The 19,852-nt window shown below is 63.7% G+C and overlaps 2 protein-coding genes across 2 annotated transcripts in view; one reads left to right on the top strand and one right to left on the bottom strand.

Annotated features, from left to right (window-relative positions):
- Positions 1-685: 685 nt before the first annotated feature.
- Positions 686-8,950, top strand: CABP7 (calcium binding protein 7). Its single transcript, XM_056116506.1, has 5 exons — positions 686-1,151; positions 7,161-7,304; positions 7,985-8,097; positions 8,236-8,389; positions 8,529-8,950. The coding sequence occupies exons 1-5, from the start codon at positions 1,043-1,045 to the stop codon at positions 8,654-8,656; spliced, it is 648 nt and encodes a 215-aa protein (XP_055972481.1). The 5' UTR covers positions 686-1,042; the 3' UTR covers positions 8,657-8,950.
- Positions 8,951-9,941: 991 nt separating this feature from the next.
- The window catches only part of ZMAT5 (zinc finger matrin-type 5), a 32,511-nt gene continuing 22,600 nt past the window's right edge, over positions 9,942-19,852 (bottom strand). Inside the window, exons 3-6 of the mRNA XM_056116549.1 lie at positions 16,832-16,894; positions 14,840-14,920; positions 13,094-13,205; positions 9,942-10,082 (exon numbers count right to left, since the gene is read on the bottom strand). Of these exons, the coding sequence (XP_055972524.1) occupies positions 9,953-10,082; positions 13,094-13,205; positions 14,840-14,920; positions 16,832-16,894 (386 nt within the window). The 3' untranslated portion in view covers positions 9,942-9,952. The remainder of the gene's footprint in view (positions 10,083-13,093; positions 13,206-14,839; positions 14,921-16,831; positions 16,895-19,852) is intronic.

Genomic DNA, 19,852 nt, shown 5'->3' with positions numbered 1-19,852 from the left:
CTGAAACCTCCACCAGGGCACCTCTGTCCGTCTCAGTGTCCGGGAGCCAGGGGACACATCTGGGGGGGGGGGGCTGTCAGCTCTGCTGCATGCTCAGGGGTGGAGGCCAGGATTTGGGGCTCTAAGGCCGGGGGAGCAAAGCCAGTCACAGAAAAAAGGGAGCCATTCAGGTCTGTGTCTGCCCGCACTGGTGCCCCATGACCTTGCTCAATGCCCTTCTCTCCCAGCCTCAGTTTCTCCACCTGGGAGCTTCTCCCAGCGCCGAGCCTGCGATTCTCCGTGCGGACCAGAGCCTGGGAATCGCCGTGGCCCCTCGCTGTCAGGTCCCCTGGTTGTCAGTTCCCGGCCCGGGGCTCCTTCTGGCGGGGCTAGGGGCAGGCCAAGGGGACAGGAAGGAAGGGCCCCCACCCAACCCCCACGTTGGTCCTGGTGGCTGCTGCGGACTTGGTGCCGGGGAGGAGGGGAGGCGAGCGATCGTCTGCCGGGGCCAGGGGATCCCGCGGGGCCGGGCGGGGCACGGAGGGGAGAAGAAGCCCCTGGGCGGCGCGGGGTGGCCACGCAGGGGCCAGCGGCGGGCAGGGGCGCGCGGCGGGGAGGGCGCGCGGAGGGGGCGGGCGGACGGGGGAGGCGGGGAGCGCAGCCAGCGCGGCACAGAGCGGGCGAGCGGGCGAGGGAGCGAGCCGGGGAGGCGGCGAGAGCGGAGCGGCGGGCCGGGCGGCCGCGCCGGCGAGCGGGCAAGGCGGGCGGCGAGCTGCGCGCGGCGCGAGGGGCACCGAGGAGCGGGCGCGGCGGGCGCAGCGCGAGGCGGCCCGAGCGGGGAGGCCCGCGCGGCGCCGCCCCCGAGCGGAGCCCGAGCGGGGAGGGGGCGGCATGGACCCGCGGCCCCGGGCCCCGGGGCGCTAGGCCCCCGGAGGGCGCCCCCCGCCTCGCCGCCCTCCGCCGCCGCGCGCCCCGCCCGCGCCCGCCGCCCCCGGGGCCGCCGCCGGCCCATGAGCCCCGACCTCAAAGTTTGCGGCGGGCGGGCGGGCGCGGAGCCTCCAAGATGCCGTTCCACCCGGTGACGGCGGCGTTGATGTACCGGGGCATCTACACCGTGCCCAACCTGCTGTCGGAGCAGCGCCCGGTGGACATCCCCGAGGACGAGCTGGAGGGTGAGTGCCCGGCCGGCCCCCGCGCCGACCCTCCTACCTGCGCGCCCAGGTGGAGCGCGGGCCAGGGGCGCAGGGGCTGGGGGCGGCCGCAGGTGCTCGGGGGCGCTCGGGCCGGCCGCGCGCGGGGCGGCGGGAGGGCGCTCCCCGCGCCGGGCGCCGCGGAGGGGGTCGCGCCGGCCGCGGGGAGGGGGCCCGGCCCGCGCGGTCCCCTGCGCTGCGGAAACTTGCCGGGCCCCGCAGCGGGGTCACGGGGCCGCGCAGTCCGCGGTGACGGTGCGGCAAGGCGGCGGGCCGGGGCCGGGGTCCGAGGGGCCGCCCCGCGCGCCCGCCCCGGCCGGAGCACCCGCAGCCGGGTCCCCTCCGCGGTGGCCGCCCGCGGCTCTGCGCTCGCATTGACATTCCGCTCGTGTGGCTCGGAAAATCCAATCTGCTCGGGCGGCCGGCGAAGGGGAGAGGGCGACTGGCCGGCTCCTGCGGGGCGGATGGGCGCCCCGACCTCTTCTGGCCACCCCACCCGCAGCCCCCAGTTCCTTCCCCTCGCTCCTGCGGGGACCCCCAGCCCGGAGTGCCGGGAAGGCGGCCCGGGCGGTGGTGGCGACAACAAGTGGCCGGATTGGGTGGCTTGGTCGCGATAACACAGCCTGGAAGGGAAAGGCAGAGCGACCGGGTGGACGACCCCCTCCCCCGGGCGCCCCCACCTCTCGGGGTGCACGGGGACCGCCAGGCGCGCAGCTTGGCGGGATCCGCGCAGGGGGCAGGGGCTGGGGGTCCCTGGGTGGATTCTGGGCGCAGCGAGATCCGGGGGGCCTGGGCGCGCTTTCCCGCCTGCGTGGGGGCAGGTGCTCAGGCTCTCCCTCCCCCCGCAGACGTCTTGGGGCCCCATATGGAGTGTGGTGTTGGGGGGGGGCATTTCTGGGCTGACGGAAGTCTTGGTCCATCGGGATCTGCTGGGGGCGGCGAGGAGGAGCTGAGCTCACCCAGAGGCCGGGCCTCTCTTGGGGCGTCTGGGGTCTCGGGGTCTCTGGCAGAGGCACCGCTCGGTGAGGTGGTGGCGTGGGCACTGATGTGGCAGGCCGTTGGGGGAAGGGACGCAGCCCAGCTTGGGGAATTCTCAGGGGCCCAGGGAAGAGCAGGAGAGAGAAAGCAACTGCCCCCCACCCCCATCCCACTGCGCCACCAGCCATGAGCCCCTTGCTTGGCACCAAGTCCGCGGAGCCCCTGCGAGCTGGGAGAGTCAAGACCGGGTCTGTGCGTGGGGTGTGCTTGGTGCCAGCTGCCGCCTCTCTTGGGGCTCTGGCCTTGAGCCCCGAATTTCAGGGCCCTACCTGGAAATCAGAGCCTTATAGAGGGCCAGGAAAGCAGGGAGTGGAAAGGAGGCAAGAGGGTGGGGGGCAGAGATTCACTCCCTCACCCTCGTCTCCTCTGTCCAATGCACCCCTAACTGTCCCCCCACTAGGCCCTCATCCCTCCCTCCTTCAGGGACATCCATGAGCCCCCACCCCCGGTCCCCCACACTCCACCTCATCCCTTCCTCAAGCTCCCAGCACTCCCCGCCTTGCAGCTGTGCCTGGCCGGCTCCCTCTTCTCCCTCCTTCCCAGATGCAGCCCCCCAAGAAGGGGAGCGGCTGAGACAAGGCCGGGACGCAGGGGCGAGTGGGCACTGGGCAGGGGTGAGGAGGCGTCCACCTCTCCTCGGACTGCCCAGCAGACTCGCTGGCAAGAACCCAGCAGTGTGTCACCAGCCACCCTGAAGCACTCGCCCTGCAGACTCCCCTCAGGGACCCTCCCTCGGGCTCTGAGGAGCAGAGTGGCCCTGGGCACAGGGGGCATGTGAAGGGCAGGGCCCTCAGGGGGCCGGGCTGGGCAGACAGGACTGTGGGGCCAGCAGACACTGGCCAGGCCCCAGGTCACCTACCGGCTCCCGGGAAGCTACAGAGCAGGCCGTGAGGATGTCTGTGACCGACCCTTTTGTGGTGGCCCCTGCCCGCAGGCAGCCGGGAGGCCGTCCCCGGACCCATAGCTAGGAGGACAGGGTGACCATCCCGGGCACAGGGTCCCCTCTGCCCCCACAGTGCCCCTTTATGCCCCGGGTGCTGGGCCATCGTGGGAGGACCCATCCTGCTGCTGGGAGGGGGGCCAGGAAGCAGAACTGGGCCCCGGGGCTGGCGTGCTGCAGACCGTATGTGCGTGTCTGCCGCAGACAGCGGGAGGGAGGGTGCTCACGGGGGACGGGGGTGGAATGCTGGGGTTCAGGTGCAGGGTCCCCTGCCAGGCAGCGCTGGATTCGAGTCTGCACCCTTCACCCACGGCGTGACCTTGGCTCATCCCTTAACCCCTGGCCTCGGTTTCCCCATCTGTGGCAGGAGTTGGCCAAGTCCCCTCCAGGGCTGCTGGGAAAGCTCAGCCCGGGGCCTAGCCCGCAGCAGGGGTGCAGGAGGTGGCAGTGGTGTCTGGGAAGGGAACCTGCAGGCGGAGGGGCTGAGCACAGTTTCCCCCAAGTGGGTGATCCAGGATACAGGGCATCGGTAGTTGCCTCGGGTGCAATTGGGGAGGGGGGCGCTCTTTGTTCGTCCAATGAGGTTGATCTCCAAGGGGATTTTTTTGTTTTTCTGGAAGGGGGGGGGTCAAAGAAGTTTAGGGACCTCCAGGGATTGGAAGGACAAATGCCCCAGAGACGGGCTGTGGGGGTGGGGGGGGCGGGCTGGGTGGGAAGGGTCTGAAAGGTCTGGACAAGGGGAGGTGGAGGGTCCTGAATAGCAGGGCCTGGGGGCCGGCAGCTGTAGTTAGCCCCCACGGGAGCAGGCGGTGCACCCAGAATATCCTCGTCCCTGTCTGTTATCTGCTGCACAGAGACCCCCAGAACCCACAGAGGCTTTAGGTCTAGCCTCAGAGAGAGCCCAGGGAGAGCTTGAGCCCCCAGGAATGGGCAACCCTCACCTGGAGAGAGAAGGGAGGAGACGGGCACCTCCGGGCAGGCCTCCCGGGGGACACTTGGCCTGCCAGGCAGAGTGGAGCCTGCGTTGAGAGTGTTGGGGGCCTGGTGCAGGGAGGATCCCCTTTTCCTGTCCATCCTCCCCACAATGCTGCACCGGCCAGAAACTTAGGGTGGCCCAAGTGTCGGGGTGTATGGCCAATCCGACTGCTGCGGCTGAGGACAGGAGCGGCCCTCCCTGATGCCCTCCAGCCTCTGCACCCCCTCTTTTGGCCTCCGTCTGCCTGATACAGTGCCAGGGGGCCCTGGATGTCTGCTGAGAACTTAGGCCCTGATGCAGGGAAGTGGGGAGGTGGCAAGAGGTGACCCGAGGTGGCAAGTGGGGGACAGTGTCCACCAGAACCCAGAGGCCCTGCCAGCCCTTTCCCAAGCCAGGAGTCCCCTTGCCAAGCTGGAGCTCAGCGAGTTTCCCCGCTTCCAAGGCGGGGATGCGGCGGCTTTCGGGGAAACGTGCCCTGCGGGGAGGTGCTGGTGACTGCAGACCTACAGGGGAGGGAGACGCCCACCCACCCACGTGGGGGCCGCCCCCAGCCCCACAGAAGGCCTCGACCACGCTAGGGGAGGCCCGGCCCCATTTCACACGTGAGGCATTTGAGGCTCAGATGGGAGAAAGAAGGGCCTTGCCCAGGTGTGGCCGCTGTGGGCAGCAGAGCTGGAATCCAAGCTCGGTCCCAGGCCAGGAAATCAGCCCACACTCGCCTCCCTCCCTCCGGGCTCTGCCTTCTGGAATCGTCTGATGCCTTGTCCTGCCGAGTTCAGCCCGGCCTGCATAGCTATTTTGTCACCCCGCAGCCCTGTCAGTGGCCAACAGCTGGGAGAGATGTGAATGGCACTGTAGGGTGTGGGTAGGGGGCTGAGCACTGACTCTCTGGCCCCTAAATTTGGCCCTCCTGAGGGACTGGGCAGAGCTCACAGTGAGGCTGAGGGGCAGCCCCAGGCAGGAGTGTGGGCTGGGACAGTCATGCAGGGACCCTGGATACAGAGGTGGCTGTCTTTGGATTTTCTAGGCGTCTTGGGAAAACTCCTTCTGCCTGAGAAAGGGCTGTGGAGCCCCTGAGCTGCCCACGAGCCCCAAGATTCACGTGCTCATGATTTTCCGTCCAGCCCAGGGTTTCTTCTGAGCTTCCTGAAGGCGAGGGGCTCTGGCAGAAGTGTGTGGGGGGACAGATGGGACTGTGGCTGATTGTTAGGGCTGGGGGGGCAGCATCCATTGTAGCCTCACCGTGTGTCCAGATTGGGGTCACCCCACATTAATCTCCTAGGAGGCCTCCTCAGAGGAGGGCCCAGAGATGGGTCCCCCTGGATGGGGGTGGGGATCTTGGGGACTGTCTTCAGCCTCCCCCAGTGCATCTTGCTTGTGTGGGCAGCAAAGGCTTAACCTTCCTTTCTAGAACGGCTGAGAAACTCAGACATGAGTGCGCAGAGGGCCAGCTTAAACTGCAGAAACGGCTGCTCCGCTCCTTTTTCTGGGGGCTCCTGGTGGGGGAAGGGCTGCTCACCTGAGTCATTCATTCATTACATCATGTATCCAGCCACCACTTCCTCGGGAGTGACAGCTGCCGTGCCAGGGAACGGGGACACAGCGTGCGCAAGACAGGCTGGTCCCTGTCCTCTTGGTGCACGTGACTCATGGGCCACCGTGGTCAGTGCAGGAAATAGGGGAGATTGGGGGGTCCATGGGCGCCTGGGCAGGCCAGTTCATGAATGGGCAAAGAGAGTCTGGGGTGAAGTCCTCAAAGGCCACATGCCAGACTGTGTTCCATGGCCGGGGGTGGACGGCCCTGGCGTCCACTAGGACCGAATGCCCCTTGGTCCTAAGGGCTGCTCTGACTCCTGGGTGTGAGGCGGGGGGAACAGAGGCCGTGCCAGGTGGCCCAGGGGCACCCTCCTGTCTGCCCGGAGACTCCTGGTGTCAGGTCACCCCTCAGTAGCCTCCATGGCAGCAGACGGCCCACACAAGTCTGGAGAAGGGGTTCACTCCTTCCCAGGGAAGCTCTGAGTGGGATTAGCCCTGGCATCCCGAGTCCTGCTTCACTGGAAGTCGTGGGCCTGACCTGGGTGTCCCACCTGAGCTCTTCAGGGCCCCCCGGCAGAGGGACAGACAAGGGGTTCCAGAGTCAGACAGTATAGGGGCCCAGCCCACTCAGGCATGGCCAGACAGGTCTCTGCCTGGGCCTGTGACCTGCAGTCTGGGCCACTTCTGTTTTTATGGTGGGGGGAGGCAGCAGGGCACACCCAGTGGTGCTTGGGGAATCTTGTGGTGCTGGGGATCAAACTGGGATCAGCCACATGCGAAGCGGGCACCTTCCCCGCTGCACTTCCTCCGGTCCTTCCAAATATGCCAGCACACACGCTCGCATCTGCCTGCGAAGCCCCGTCCAGGGCACTGGGCTTCCTCGGAGGCCACGAGCCAGCACCTGAGCTGATCAAGGAGACCCCAAATTGCTGGAGCACTGAGAGTGGGCATGGATTGCGGCCTCCCACCAAAAGGAACATACTCCCCAGGGTCTGGCTGGGAGGAGTGAAGGTGAGAGGAGGCCGGGGTGCTCGCCGATCCTGTGGGTGCACCTGTCGAATCCCTCCACACGCAGTCTTAACCCTTACCATCGTGGCTAAGTCTGAGGCCATTCACTGAGTCACCTGCTCCCAAGCTCCCAGCATGGGGCTCCTTGCCCCGGAGTTACCCAGGTCCTCAGTGTCCTCCTGCTTACAGTAGCGGGCAGGGTGGCCCCACAGCGGGAGGACACTGGGCTGGGGAGGAAGCAGGGGGGACGGTGGGGACTGCAGCTCCTGCGCTGGTGCAGCTGCGTGGGCCACAGTGAGCACGCCAGGAGAGTCGGTGCCAGGGGACTCGCCTGGTCCCCGCCCTGGGAGCGGGCACATCACTTGCCCCGACTCCAGAAGGCGACCCTGATAGGTCCACCCATGCCTCTGGCAGGCTTTGCGGGGACTCAGGCTTGGAGTCTGGGAGGGAGACGGGCTGGGCTGGGGTCCCACCGGCTCTGCTCTGCCCACAGAGATCCGAGAGGCCTTCAAAGTCTTTGACCGCGACGGCAATGGCTTCATCTCCAAGCAGGAGCTGGGCACGGCCATGCGTTCCCTCGGCTACATGCCCAACGAGGTGGAGCTCGAGGTGATCATCCAGCGGCTGGACATGGACGGTGAGGGGCGCCCCTCCACTCTCTTCCCCCAGGGCTGCTTGGACCTCCACTGGGCCTTGCCCGGGGTGGCCTGCAGCCAGGTCTGGGCCTGTGGCTTTCCCACCTGCTGAACCAAGGTCAGAGAGCAACGGCCTGGCCACACCAGAGCTGAGACACTGTCCCCACTTACTCTGGATTCTGAGATTCTTTTTTTTTTTAATTATGGAAAAGTAGCGAAGGCTAGACTGAACATCCCAACTCTCATCACTCAATAAAACCCACCAGTGTAGTTGGATTTACCAGCTAGCATTTTATTGATGTAAAATTCCTGGACAGGAGTGTGATGCCCAGTGTCTGAGCCGTCTCCATGCCCCCCTCTCTCCTCTCCAATTACAGGGCCAAGTGGGGTTTTTTTTTTGGGGGGGAGGGATACCCACACCCGGCAGTGCTCATGGCTCTGTGCTCAGGGGACCATATGGGAGGCTGGAAAGTGAACCCTGGTCAGCTGCGTGCAAGGCAAACACCTTCCCGCTGTCCTATCAGTCTCACCCCTCCCCCACCGGCTGTTTTCTGTCCAGATGGGGAATCTGTGGGGTTGGTCCACACCCCTCCCCCAGGGCAGCTGCGGGGTGCTGAGAACCCACAGAAGGAAGATTCTGGACGTTGGGTCCCCCTGCTGACCCGGCCTGTTTTTGCCCTAGGTGATGGCCAAGTGGACTTTGAGGAGTTTGTGACCCTGCTGGGACCCAAGCTGTCCACGTCAGGGATCCCAGAGAAGTTCCACGGCACGGACTTTGACACCGTCTTCTGGAAGGTATGCCCGGGCACCTGGGCTCCCTGGGGGCGACTTGGCTGGGGTTCCTAGAAGTCAGGATGTGGGTGTGGTTCCCAGCCAGGGGCAACGTGGGGCCCTGTTGGGCTCACATGGCGACTGTGCCCCCCGCCCCCCAAGTGCGACATGCAGAAGCTGACCGTGGACGAGCTGAAGCGCTTGCTCTATGACACCTTCTGTGAGCACCTGTCCATGAAAGACATCGAGAACATCATCATGACGGAGGAGGAGAGCCACCTGGGCACGGCCGAGGAGTGCCCCGTGGATGTGGAGAGTGAGTGCTGGCTGGCCGGGCTGCCCCGCAGGTGGGAGGAGGCCCCAGGGCCCCCTGTCCGTCCCCCACCGGGCGGTGCTGGGTTGGGTTCGGGTGCGGCGGGGCAGGTGGTTCATCTCGCCCCCGGCGGGCTCCCCAGCCTGCTCCAGCCAGCAGATCCGCCAGACGTGCGTGCGCAAGAGCCTGATCTGCGCCTTCGCCATCGCCTTCATCATCAGCGTCATGCTCATCGCGGCCAACCAGGTGCTGCGCAGCGGCATGAAGTAGGCACCGCCCAGTGCCCGCCGGGCGCGGGGTGCATGGGGCCTGTCCACGCCCACCGCTGCCTGCCGCCCTCCTCCTTGGTCAGCTCCTGGGCCCCCGCCCCATGTACTCCGGGGCCTGGCTGTCCGGACACCCCAACCCCCACTCCAGCCCCCCCCCAGGCCTTGCATGGAGCCGTGGCCGCCTGCAGGGGACCCGGGTGGTGGCTTGGGGGACGGCCCCAGCCCTGCCTGCGCCCTATCTGTGCCCGCCCCCTCTCCCCCGAGGCCTGTATGTAGCACTAACTCTTCCCACAGTCGGGGGCTCCTTGGAAAGCAAGGAGCACTGTGCGGGCGGCCCTGGAGTGCAGCCAGCCCCACCCTGGCCCTTGACTGGGGTAAAGGCGGGAGCAGAAAGCTGCCAGGCTCGGGGAGGCCTGGGGCTGAGGTTCCTGGCCCTGCCCCCTGGCACAGCCCTCGGATTCCACCCCACCAAGGCCCAGCAGCCCAGCTTACTGAGGAGTCCGAGGCTCAGTGGACCCCCCAGGCTGGGCCTCAGTTTCCCCCACCTCCGAGGGGTGTGGGGGTTTCAGGAAGAGCAGGAGCTCATGGTGAGGGGGGTGCCTAGGGCGGCCCCTGGCCTTCCCTTCCCTGACCTCGGCAGCCCAGACCCAGTCCTGGGGCGAGCCTGGTGAGGGCAGTGGAACCCGGTCGCCAGGCTCCTTCCGGCACCTGAGCAGCCTGTGATCTTGCTGCCAGCCCGGGGGTGGGGGCGGCGTCCTCCTGGGCAAGGGGCCTCCGTGCCACCCTCCTCGGGCAGGCCGCTCACTCTCCTAAGCCTCAGACCCGTCCCCTGGGCCCCTCACTTCTCTCTGCCCTCCGGGCCGGCACGCTAGAGGGGTCCCTGCTCTGACTGGGCCACTCACGTCGCACTGGCCCCACACTGGGGTGGCAAGCAGAGGCCTCGGGCTCCTCTCTCACCCAGGGGACGGCCCGGACACGCGGGTACCCCCTTGCCCAGCCGTGCCGGGCCTCCACTAGCCCGAGGCCCTGATCCTCGCCGTCCCCCACGTCCTCTGAGGAGAGGCAGAGCCTGGGCCTTGGGGTGCAGGGCTGGGCCATGAGCAGCCAGACCACTCTGGAGACTTTCTCGAGGGGCCCCCCCAAAGGCAGTGCTCCCCCCCTTCTCAAGCTGTCCCCCGAGAGCACAGCCGCCAGGAGCAGAGGGCTGGCAGGAAAGGGGCCTGGCTCCCCAGGCTGAGTCTTGATTCAGAGTGACTCGACAGGTGGGAGCCGGGGGGGGGGGGGGGGGCGCAGGGGCTTAGCCCCACTGGACGCTGGGCTTCAGGGGCCACCCCCCCGGTGGGGGTGCCCGCAGGGACGGCGGCAGCTCCTGGATCGGTGGCCAGCCCACAGGGTACTGGAAGACGGTGGCTCTGATGGGCTCCGCCCTGCAGAGAAAGACAGAGGATGGGCATGGGAGGGGACACACGACACTCGGACCCCAGCTCGTGCTCCCCAGCACCCTGGCTGGAGGCAGGGTCTACTCCTTCAAAGATCTTTCTGGAAGGCAGCACCTCCAAAGCCCACAGACCCTTTGAGCCAGCCACCTCACTGCTGGGATCTGAGCCCGGGGAAATGGTGGGGCGGGGATGGGGGCCGGGATCAAGCGGGGTGTCCCCTGGCGGGGCCTGACTCAGGACTCTGGCACGTCCACGGCAGAGAAGGCTCCGCGGCGCGCGTGAGGAGGAGGCTGACGGATGACACTGACGAGGGGAGGTGACGTGCTGCTCGCTGTGGGGGGAGGGAGGAAAAGCAGCTTATAAAATAATGTATATAGCATGATACTATTTTTGTTTAAAGATATATAACATATATAAATGCATACAAAACCGAAAGGCGCAGCCCCTTGTCAGCGGTGCTTCTGTCTGAGCTGCGCTTCTCGACACGTCCTGCGGTCTTCGTGGGGCCACACACAACAGTTTTTGGGGGCAACTTGGGGGCTACTCCCAGCAACATGATCGGGGGTCGCCCTCCATGGGACACCCGGGGACCACACGGTGTTGGGAATCAAACTCAGGTCGGCTGCACCTCAACCCCTGATCATCCCTCTCTGGTCTCACTTTTTTTCAAGTTTACAAGCACAAAAGCCTCTGAAACTGGTTAGCATGCAGATCTCTGAAATTAGAAGAAAATCTTTAAAAAAAAAACTCATGTTTTTCTTTGGTTTTGCTCAGGGCTTTTTGGCAGTGCTCAGGGCTTACTCCAGACTCTGCACTCGGAGGTCATTTCTGCATTTCTGGCAGGGCTCAGGGGACCATATAGGATGCTGGGGATTGAACCCTGGTCAGCCTCCTGGTCAGTCACATGCAAGACAAGCTTTATGGCTGCAGCCTCAAGGAAAGCACCCTTCCCCAACCCCCCGTACCATCTCTGCGGTCCCCCATTTTTTTTTTTTTTGCTTTTTTGGGTCACACCCAGCCGATGCTTAGGGGTTACTCCTGGCTCAGCACTCAGGAATCAATCCTGGCAGTGCTTGGGGGATCATATGGGATGCTGGGAATCGAACCCGGGTTGGCCGCATGCAAGGCAAACGCCCTACCCCTGTGCTATTGCTCCAGCCCCCCAAATTTTGTTTTAGGCCTCCTACTTTTGTTTGTGGGCCACATCTGACAACACTCAGGGGTTATTCCTGCCTCTGCAATCAGGGATCACTCACTCTGGGGGCCATATGGAATGCCGGGGATTGAACCCTGGTTAGCTGCACACAAGACAAGTGCCCTACCCGCTGTATTCTCAAGCCCCCAAGGCCTCATTTTTTATGCTACTCTATATTTTCCCCACAGGCTCATAGCCCCGGGTTGGGTGTTCTGTGCCCAGCCTGGGGCTGTCCTGTCCTCAGGGGTCCACTGGGGCCCCGCGTCAGAGGCAGCCTCCCCGCCCTTCTGAACTCTGCTGCTCCCAGCTGCACGTGCCTCTCAGGCTGTTGAACTTCCTGAGTGCTTGTCTCTCCCCCCTCTGGCATGGAAACTCGCAGAGGGTGGGCACCAGGAGGTGACGGTGGGTTCAACAGTCTCCCAGTGTTCACAGCTGTGCCTGGCACTGGGGATTCCCCGGCCCCTGTGAACATTTGAAATGACAAGCAGCCACACCGTGCACCCATGAACAGGGCCCTTCCTGCTCTAGCCTGGAGAAACCAGGGACCGGTCCTGAGAGCCCTGTTCCATAGAGCAACCAACGGGGGTGCAAGGAGCCGTCAATGACCACGTGAGCGCATCGGAGGGGCTGCAATGGAGCCTCCTGCAGGCCCAGCTTTCAGATGAGATCCTGGCAGCTGCCGGCAGGCTCGGGGGCCCTGGGCCCAGCGCTCTGCAGAAGGGCCTGGGCCCCCGGTGGAGACTGAGAGGCCTGAGCAGAGGCTGGGGGCGGGGTGGGGTGGGGGGAACGCAGGACCTGGTTTCACATACCCCGTCCCTCTGGGGGCCCAGCCCATTGCCCACAGTCCAAGGAGGCTTTGGGGCTGCCCCTTCAGCCACCTGCCGTAGGAGCAGAGAGGTGCCTGCCCCATTCACGACTCACCACCCTGGGAGCTTCCAACAACTCTGCCAGCTGCAGGGAGGGTGGAGGTGGGAGGCGCCAGGGGGCTGGAAGGAAGAGCCCCAGCTGCTAGCCAAGCCGGGGCTCCCTGCAGAGTTGGGGTGACCCTGATTAGCCTCCTCCTGGGAGCCTCACTCCTTCCTTAGAAGGCGAATTCCAGGGCTAGCTCAACACTCCTGCCTGGAGGACGGATCTCCCCTCCTGCCGCCCCACAGCAGGGGGTTCTAAGATACTGGATGTCCCTAGGACACAGGCACTGGAGTCTGCTCAGAGCAGATGGGGACACTGAGGCACACAGGCGGGCCCTGCCCGTGGTTTCTCCTGTGGCTCATGTGCTCCAGGTCCAAGGGCAGGAGGCGCTTCCGGGCGAACAGTAGTTAGTGCTCGGCTGGAGGGGGCGAGGGGGAGATTAAGGGGATCAAGTGACAAGCTGAAGAGCCAACAGTGGCAGGCAAGGACAGACACCACGTCAGCGCCAGCGGATTACTGTGTCACCCCAAGCTCCTCAGGGTCTGTCACTGAGGGAAACAGCACAGCACGCCAGACTCGCCCCCCCCTTTACAGGGGCGAGTGTCGGTCTGGCTGACCTCTGAGTGTCTGTGGCCCTAGTGTGTCAGCAGCCCGGTGCACCGGTGCCCTGGGGAGAAAGTGAGCACCCAGAAAGTGTCAGAGGGGCCGGGGCCTGAGCTCCCAGGGACTCCCCAGCAGGGCCCCCAGTTACAAGTAGCCTCGTTCCCATGCTGCGTGCTCAGGGGTGCGGGAGAGGCCCAGATGTCGAGGGGCGCGTCTGAGCCAGCTGGAAGGATGGCAGGGTCCTTGCCCCCCCGAGGATGAGCAAAGGGGGGCCGGGGGCGGTGAGGTGTACCTGCTGCTTGGGGCTGAGCTCAGTCGCTTGGCTCTCTTCTCCAGCCAGTCCTCCAGAGTGCCCTCGGGGGGCTCAGCGACCTCCTGTGGCCACTCCCTGGCCCGTCTCTCCTCTGTGAGGACAGGACAGGCCGGTGAGAAGCAGGTTCACCCCTGCAGCAGGAACCCGGGGCCGGCTGGGTAGTCTCGGGTCTGTCCCTACCACGAGCAACGGTCCCCCATGGCCTTTCTACTTTATCTGGAAATGGTCCCAAACCCTGGCTGACCCTCCGCCCCCACCTGTCTGGGTTGAGGGGCCACACCTGGCGATGCCCAGGGGGTTACTCATGGCTCTGCACTTAAGTTCACTCCTAGTGGGGTTGGGGGAATCATACAGGGTGCTGGGACTTGAACCCGGGTCAGCTGCATGCAAGCGCCCAACTGTCCTCTCTTTCTGGTGGTTCCGGCCCCGCGCCCCCCTACTTTTTTGGGGTGGTGGTGTGGCTGCAGAAGAAAACAGGCTGGGCCGTGTTTCAATCTGGCCTCGCCACGAGCCGGGTCTCTGGCCCAGACCAGCAAGGAGCCGCACTCGCCAGCTTTGTCCCCACCCCAGCAAATCTTGGCCCCGGGTCTGAGCACTGGAGTCCCAGCTGGTGGGAGAGAGACGGGGGCGCCACCTTTTCTAGAAGTCTCAGAAGGGGGCCGAGGCTAGAGGGAGCCAGACAGCTGGGCTGAGGCGTTCCCTATCTGTGGGCGAGCGCCACACACGTGACCCCCGCTGCTGCTTCCCCAGTGGGCACGGACGACACGTCAGGGCACGCCTCCACATGGCTGAGCCGTGTGCCAGGGCCGGCCCAGCATCTCTGCTCTCTTTCTGACTCACGGCCTCCAGCTTCAGGTCCCTGGCCCGAGCCCTCCTTGCCCTGGGCCCCAGCAGGGGGATGACATAATCTCGCTGCAGGCTGACCCCGGGGGCTGCACTTCCTTGAGCTCCTAGAAAGAAACCTGGGCACATGCCAGGGTGGCAGGTGGGCACCGGATGGGGCGAGGCCCACAGGGTCAGAGGAGCATGAGGTCGGTGTGCCCCGGACAAGGGCAAAGGCCAGGCTGCCCCAGACACTCATGGGCTGCATGAGCCCTGGCGGGAAGGGGGAGCACTGCACCCTGCAGACGACCGAGGCAGCTTCTAACTGGCTCGGGGCTCACGTGCTGTCTCTCCATTTGTCCCACTGCGCAAGATGCTTGAAAGACCATCTAAGCGGGAGTCTCCCTGCTCATTTTCTCTCTCTCTCTCTTTTTGGCTTTGGGGCCACACCTGGTGATGCTCAGGGGCTACGCCCGGCTTTGTGCTCAGGCATGAACTCAGTCCTCTGAACTAGCTCCCCATCCCCCAAGCCCCCTGTTCTCTGGCTCCTAAGGGAGGGGAGCGGTGCCTCCCTGGAATCCCACTGAGGGGGCCCAGAGTGGAAGGGAGGCGGCCTCTTCACTTGCCCGACCCAACAGTCGAGGCACCAAGGACGGGGGTTGGACGTGATGCTGATGGAGCAGCGGGGATGCCAGGCGGGACTGAGGTGCAGCCCCAGGGCTCCTGGGCTACGGTCCCTGCTCCCAAATGTCACTCTACACCCAGCAGGGGACACAGGGTGCGCAGAGGTCACTCACACCACGGGCAGTCTGGGGACAGCTCCGGACACATGCGCCCCTCTCCAGGCCCCAGCTCCTTCCCAGTGGCGCCTCCCCCCGGGCCCGCAGGTCCCGCTTCACGCACCCTCCACCTGGATACTCAGCTGCTGCAGGTCGCGCTCCGACATGTGGGAGAATCTGCAGTTGGAGCCAAAGTCGCACTGGCCTGGAAGGGAACGCAGGGGTGTGGGCTACTGGGCGGCGGGAGGCGGAGGGCTGAGGGCTGAGGGGCGCTGAGGCGGGGTCTCGGAGTTTTAGGGGCACGGCTTTTATGGCCTAAAGAGTAGCAGTCCCACGCCCGAAGGAAACCAGCTTGGGCCCTGGCTCCGGCCGCCTGGGGAGCCAAAGCAGCCCGAGGGGCTGGCCAGAGCCTTTCTGCGCTGGGGGTCGGCACCTCCTGTTGCCTTTGGGGACGGGGTTGCTCGAGAGTCTCTGCGGAATGGAGCCCGGCACTGTGGGCATTCCCTGGGGCTGCGCGTACATGTGCCCGCCCTGCAGTTCAGTTCCTCCCCCGAGGAGTCGGCGAGGACGTTCTGAAGTGCAGGGAGGCTTCTGAGTGCCTGCCACGTAGCCCTGCTTGCATCTCGACACGCAGGGCTCGGGCACTCCATCTGGGGCACCAGGATGGGACTGGGGCTAGGCAGGCACTAGGCAAGCATCTGCCTCGATGTACTACACTCTCCGGGGCCCAGAGAAGCCTCCCGAGGTGGTCTGTGGGTGTCCATCCTGGGGACAGCACGGCACCAGGAGGGGAGCCCAGGCCCCCTCGGCCGTCAGCAGTGCCTCCCCCCATAGCTCCGTGGCCTCGCTGTCCTGTTACTGATCATGGTTTTCCTCTTTGCCGTGGCTCCCGGGAAGCTCAGCCACCCGGAGAGTCCCCAGGCCCTCTCGGTTAGCACGGAGGACCCAGACCATCCTCCGGATTTTGTCTCACTCTTCCTCCTGCCTCCATCTGCCTTGGGTTTCTTCACTGACTCAGGCTTTTCTCTCTTCTATCCCTCTTTTTTTTTCCCCGGGGGTTAGGGATGGGGATACTCCTGGTGGTGCTCAGGGCTTACTCCTGGTTCTGGTTCTGTGCCCAGGGGTCACTCCTGGCCATGCTCAGGACCCCATTCACAGTGCCCAGGCAGGTTCAGCTGTGTGACTCTGGCCCTAAAGGTCCTGGCTTTCCTCTTTTTGAATGCTGTTCATTGGGTGCAGCGCAGGCAGATCAGTACCTGTTATCCTGGGCTCTAATTTGGACCCGTCTCAGCACCACCAGACCTGTTACTGTCTCCAGCCCTGTAGGATGCTTCAGCTCCTCCAGGAAATGAGTCCATCTATTTTCTTTTCTTTTTCTTTTTTTTTTTGGTGGACCATATGGGATGCCGGGGATCAAACCCAGGTCGGCTATGTACAAGGCAAATGCCCTACCCACTGTGTTACTGCTCCGGCCCCCTGAGTCCGTCTATTTTCAACCATTAGAACCTCCCGGGCTTATTGCACTCTTCCAGGGCCCGTTTGCCCTGAACAAGCTAAAATCAAACCAAACCAACCTGCTAGGTCCTAGGTGCAAACAGCCGAGGACCAGCCGGGAGCTCTAAGCAGGAGCTCCTGGAGCAAAGCAGCCGCCGGCTAATGCAGCTCCTCAACCAGTTCCCAACTGTGGCCTCCTCTCAACCTTGTTTTCTTCTTGTGGCCCCTGTCCTACCGACTGGCCATCTATTTTCATGCTGTGACACCGCCAGGCACGTGATTTTCACTGGGGGTGCCCTTAGAATATCCTGGGGCACCAAGGAAGCCCCTACGACCCCCACTGAGACCATTAGACTAATGCACCAAGGTCATAAAGCAGGTTGGGGATGGAGCCGGTGCACAGGGTGGGCTCTGAAGGCTGCGGGAAGAGGGGGCCATTGTGCAGAGCGGGCTCTGCAGGCTTTGGGGTTGGGGGCGGTGTGCAGGGCGGGTTCTGCAGGCTGGAGGAGGGGGTGGTGCACAGGGCGGGCTCTGCAGGTTGGGAGGTAGGGGGATTGGTGTGCAGGGCAGGCTCTGCAGGCTGGGGGTGGGGGCCAGTGTAGAGCCGAGAGAAGTGCCTCACCTGTCAGCAGGAACTTCCTGCATGGCCTCTTGTTCTGCTCGTCCAGCAAGATGGCAGCAGCATCTGCAAGAAAGAGGACATGGCTTCAGACGTGTGCTGTGCACGGGCACCTCCCATCACCGAGATCTGGGGGAGAGGAAGGCGCTCTTCATCCAAGAACCAGGTCACAGGTTCTCCAGGATGGGTCAAGGCAGGTGCCGTGCATGCCACCAATCTCTGCTCAAAACCCCTGAACACTACCAGAGGACATTCCTGAGCACAGAGCCAGGAACCACCCCTGAGCACTGCTGGGGAAGGGCGGGGCTGGGACCACGAGTTTGGGACTGGAGAAGGGAAAGCCTGCGCTCCAGCCCTCCCACCCGTCTCTCCCACCCACCCCTCCTGGCAATTCAGACGGCACAGGAATGACCTGAGCTGCTGCTCAGAAGCCTGGGGCCACATCCGGTGGGGATCCTGGGGGTGGGGGAGACCAGCAGTTCCAGGGATCCCACCCAAGACTAGATGCCCTGCCACTTGAATCACATCCCAGACCCTGCAGAACGTGAAACACAACAAAATCCTGGCACCACAAGACTTCCCTGCACTGCCATACTGACTTCCTGTGGGTTGATAATTGCTTCAAAATAAAAAAGCTGAAAGGAAAAAAATAAATGTAATAAAAACCAAACAAACTAAAAGCTAGAAGGAGATTCCTGTGAAAGTGACAACAAAATCAGCTTTGCAGAGGGGAAAATCAGCCACAGGATCATGCTCCCCCTGGGGGAACAGGCTGAGAACTGGGCGGGGCTTTCACCACCCTCTCACCTCCATTCTGCAGAGTGGAGAGGCTGGTAGGAGCAGGGGCAACGACACACCCAGAGCACACCACCAGCAAGTGGCCATGTCAGGCATGAACCCTGGCATGTGAGTCTAAAGCACCTGCCGTTCCCACGCGCTGCACATCTCTTGGTGGGTAACCAGCCCTACTGGCACTTCCCTTCCCCAGGGCGGGGCAGGTGAGGGGCTAAACCTCTTTAATCACTGTCCTCCCGTTGTTCATCGATTTGTTCAAGCGGGCCCAGTAACGTCTCCATCGTGAGACTTGTGGTTACTGTGTTTGGCATACTGAATACGTCACGGGGAGCTTGCCAGGCTTTGCCGTGCAGGCAAGATACTCTCGGTAGCTCCGAGAGAATCGAACTCGGGTCGGCCACGCTGGCTGTGTGCAAGGCAAACGCCCTACCTGCTGTGTTATCGCTCCAGCCCAAACCTCTTTAAGAGTTGGTTAAAAAAGAAGCAACTTGTAGGGGGCCGGAGCTATAGTTACTGTAGGAGTTATAGTGTAGCAGGTAAGGCTTAGCATCCCATATGGTCCCTAGGTGCGGAGCCAGGAATAAGCCCTGAACACTACCAGGTGTGCCCCCCTCAAATCCCCCCCCAAAAAAAGAAAAGAAGAAAAGAAAAGGAGCTGTCAAAGTGCACTTATTTGGGCTGCAGAGATAGCCCAAAGGTCTAGAGCACATGCCCGGCACGCACAGGGACCAGCGCAGCATGGAAGCCCCCCCAAAACCACAGGGCGGGGGAGCGCGTGCAGGGCTGCGTGTGGCGCCCTCTCCTGCAGGGGCCACCCTGCCCGGAGCATCACGAGGGGTGGCTCAAAAACAAACAAAAGGTTACGTGAGCACTCAACTCAGGGTGGCCTGGAGGAATATGGAAGGACCTCTGCCCACCTGACTGGCCGCAGACCTTCCTGTGTCATCCAGATCATCCTCATCCAAAGGACCCTGGAAGCTTTTTGTTGTTTTGGTTGGGTTTGGGGGCCACAGCTGGTGGTGCTCAGGGCTTATTCCTGGCTCTGCGCTCAGGGATCAATCCTGGTAGGGGTTGGGGGACCCTATGGCGTGCTGGGGATGGAGCCTGGGTCGGCTGCATGCAAGGCAGGCACGCTAACCGCTGGACTATCTCTCCAGCTCACGGTTTTAACCCGATTCTATTTTTCTGCCCGCTCCCCCCCCAACCCACCTTCTTCAGATCTGTTTCAATTCAGCTGAGCGGGTGGGCAGGAGAGCTACGCAAAGCTCCCCAGTGCCCCCCAGCGCCCCCGGGACTGAGAAGCCTCAGCCTGGGACCCTGCCCCCCGCTGCCCGCACTCCATGTGAGGTGACCCTCGGGCCCTTCCCGCTTCAGCTCCCTCATCAACAGCTGCCCTGGTGCCCCGTGTCTGTTTGCTCGTTCATTTGGACAATCGTCCAACAAACATTTACCGAACACGTCCCGGGTGCCAGGCACCTGGCCAGAATGAGGATTTAGTGGAGTACAAGTGAGCCCTGGTCCTGCCTTCCGGTCCGGCAGCCACACTAATCCATGTGGAGCTAAGCGGCCAGATGACCTGACCCAGGTCGGGGGTTGGGGAGGACATCCAGGATTTGCTGCTCGACTTGAGTCCCCACAGAGGAGGGCCAGGCAGAGGTGAGGGGAGACGGCAAGGACACAGACTTGGAGGGTGCCGGGGCCTACAGCAGCCCGCATGGCCAAGTTCAGGAGGAAGGGGAGGCTGGTAGGGCCTGAGGCCGGGCAGGACCCTGTCCTTGTCTCCTAAGGCTTCGGGTTCAATCCCCGGTACCCCGTATGGTCCCCTGACCACTGTTAGGAGTAATTCTGGAGTGCAGAATCAGGAGTAACCCCTGAGCACACCGGCTATGACCCCAAAACAACAAATCAAACCTCCCATACCCTCAAAATAAAGAAGGGGGTGGGAGGAAAAAGGCTTCAGAGCCTACCTGGGGGCTGAGGACCTGTGAAGTGCTCAGAGCTGGCCTGGTGTTGGCTGCATGAATGAGCCCACGGCCAAGCCTCTGTGCACCTGTAGTCATTCCCAGATGACCGAGTCCCCCTCCCACTCCTGGGGGGTGGGCGCTGTGGCTGTGACTAGTGATGTGATAAAATTCAGGTGACTACTGTCACCATGGTCCCGAGGCCCAGGGACTGATGGCCGGGCAACCTCGCTCCCTGCTTGTCCTGGCCAAGGCGGAGGGAGCAGCC

Source organism: Sorex fumeus, unplaced genomic scaffold (assembly GCF_029834395.1).
Source record: "Sorex fumeus unplaced genomic scaffold, SorFum_2.1 ptg000032l, whole genome shotgun sequence".
NCBI lineage: Eukaryota > Metazoa > Chordata > Mammalia > Eulipotyphla > Soricidae > Sorex > Sorex fumeus.
Note: the sequence above shows the minus strand (reverse complement) of the source record. Positions and strands in the feature narration are given on the sequence as shown.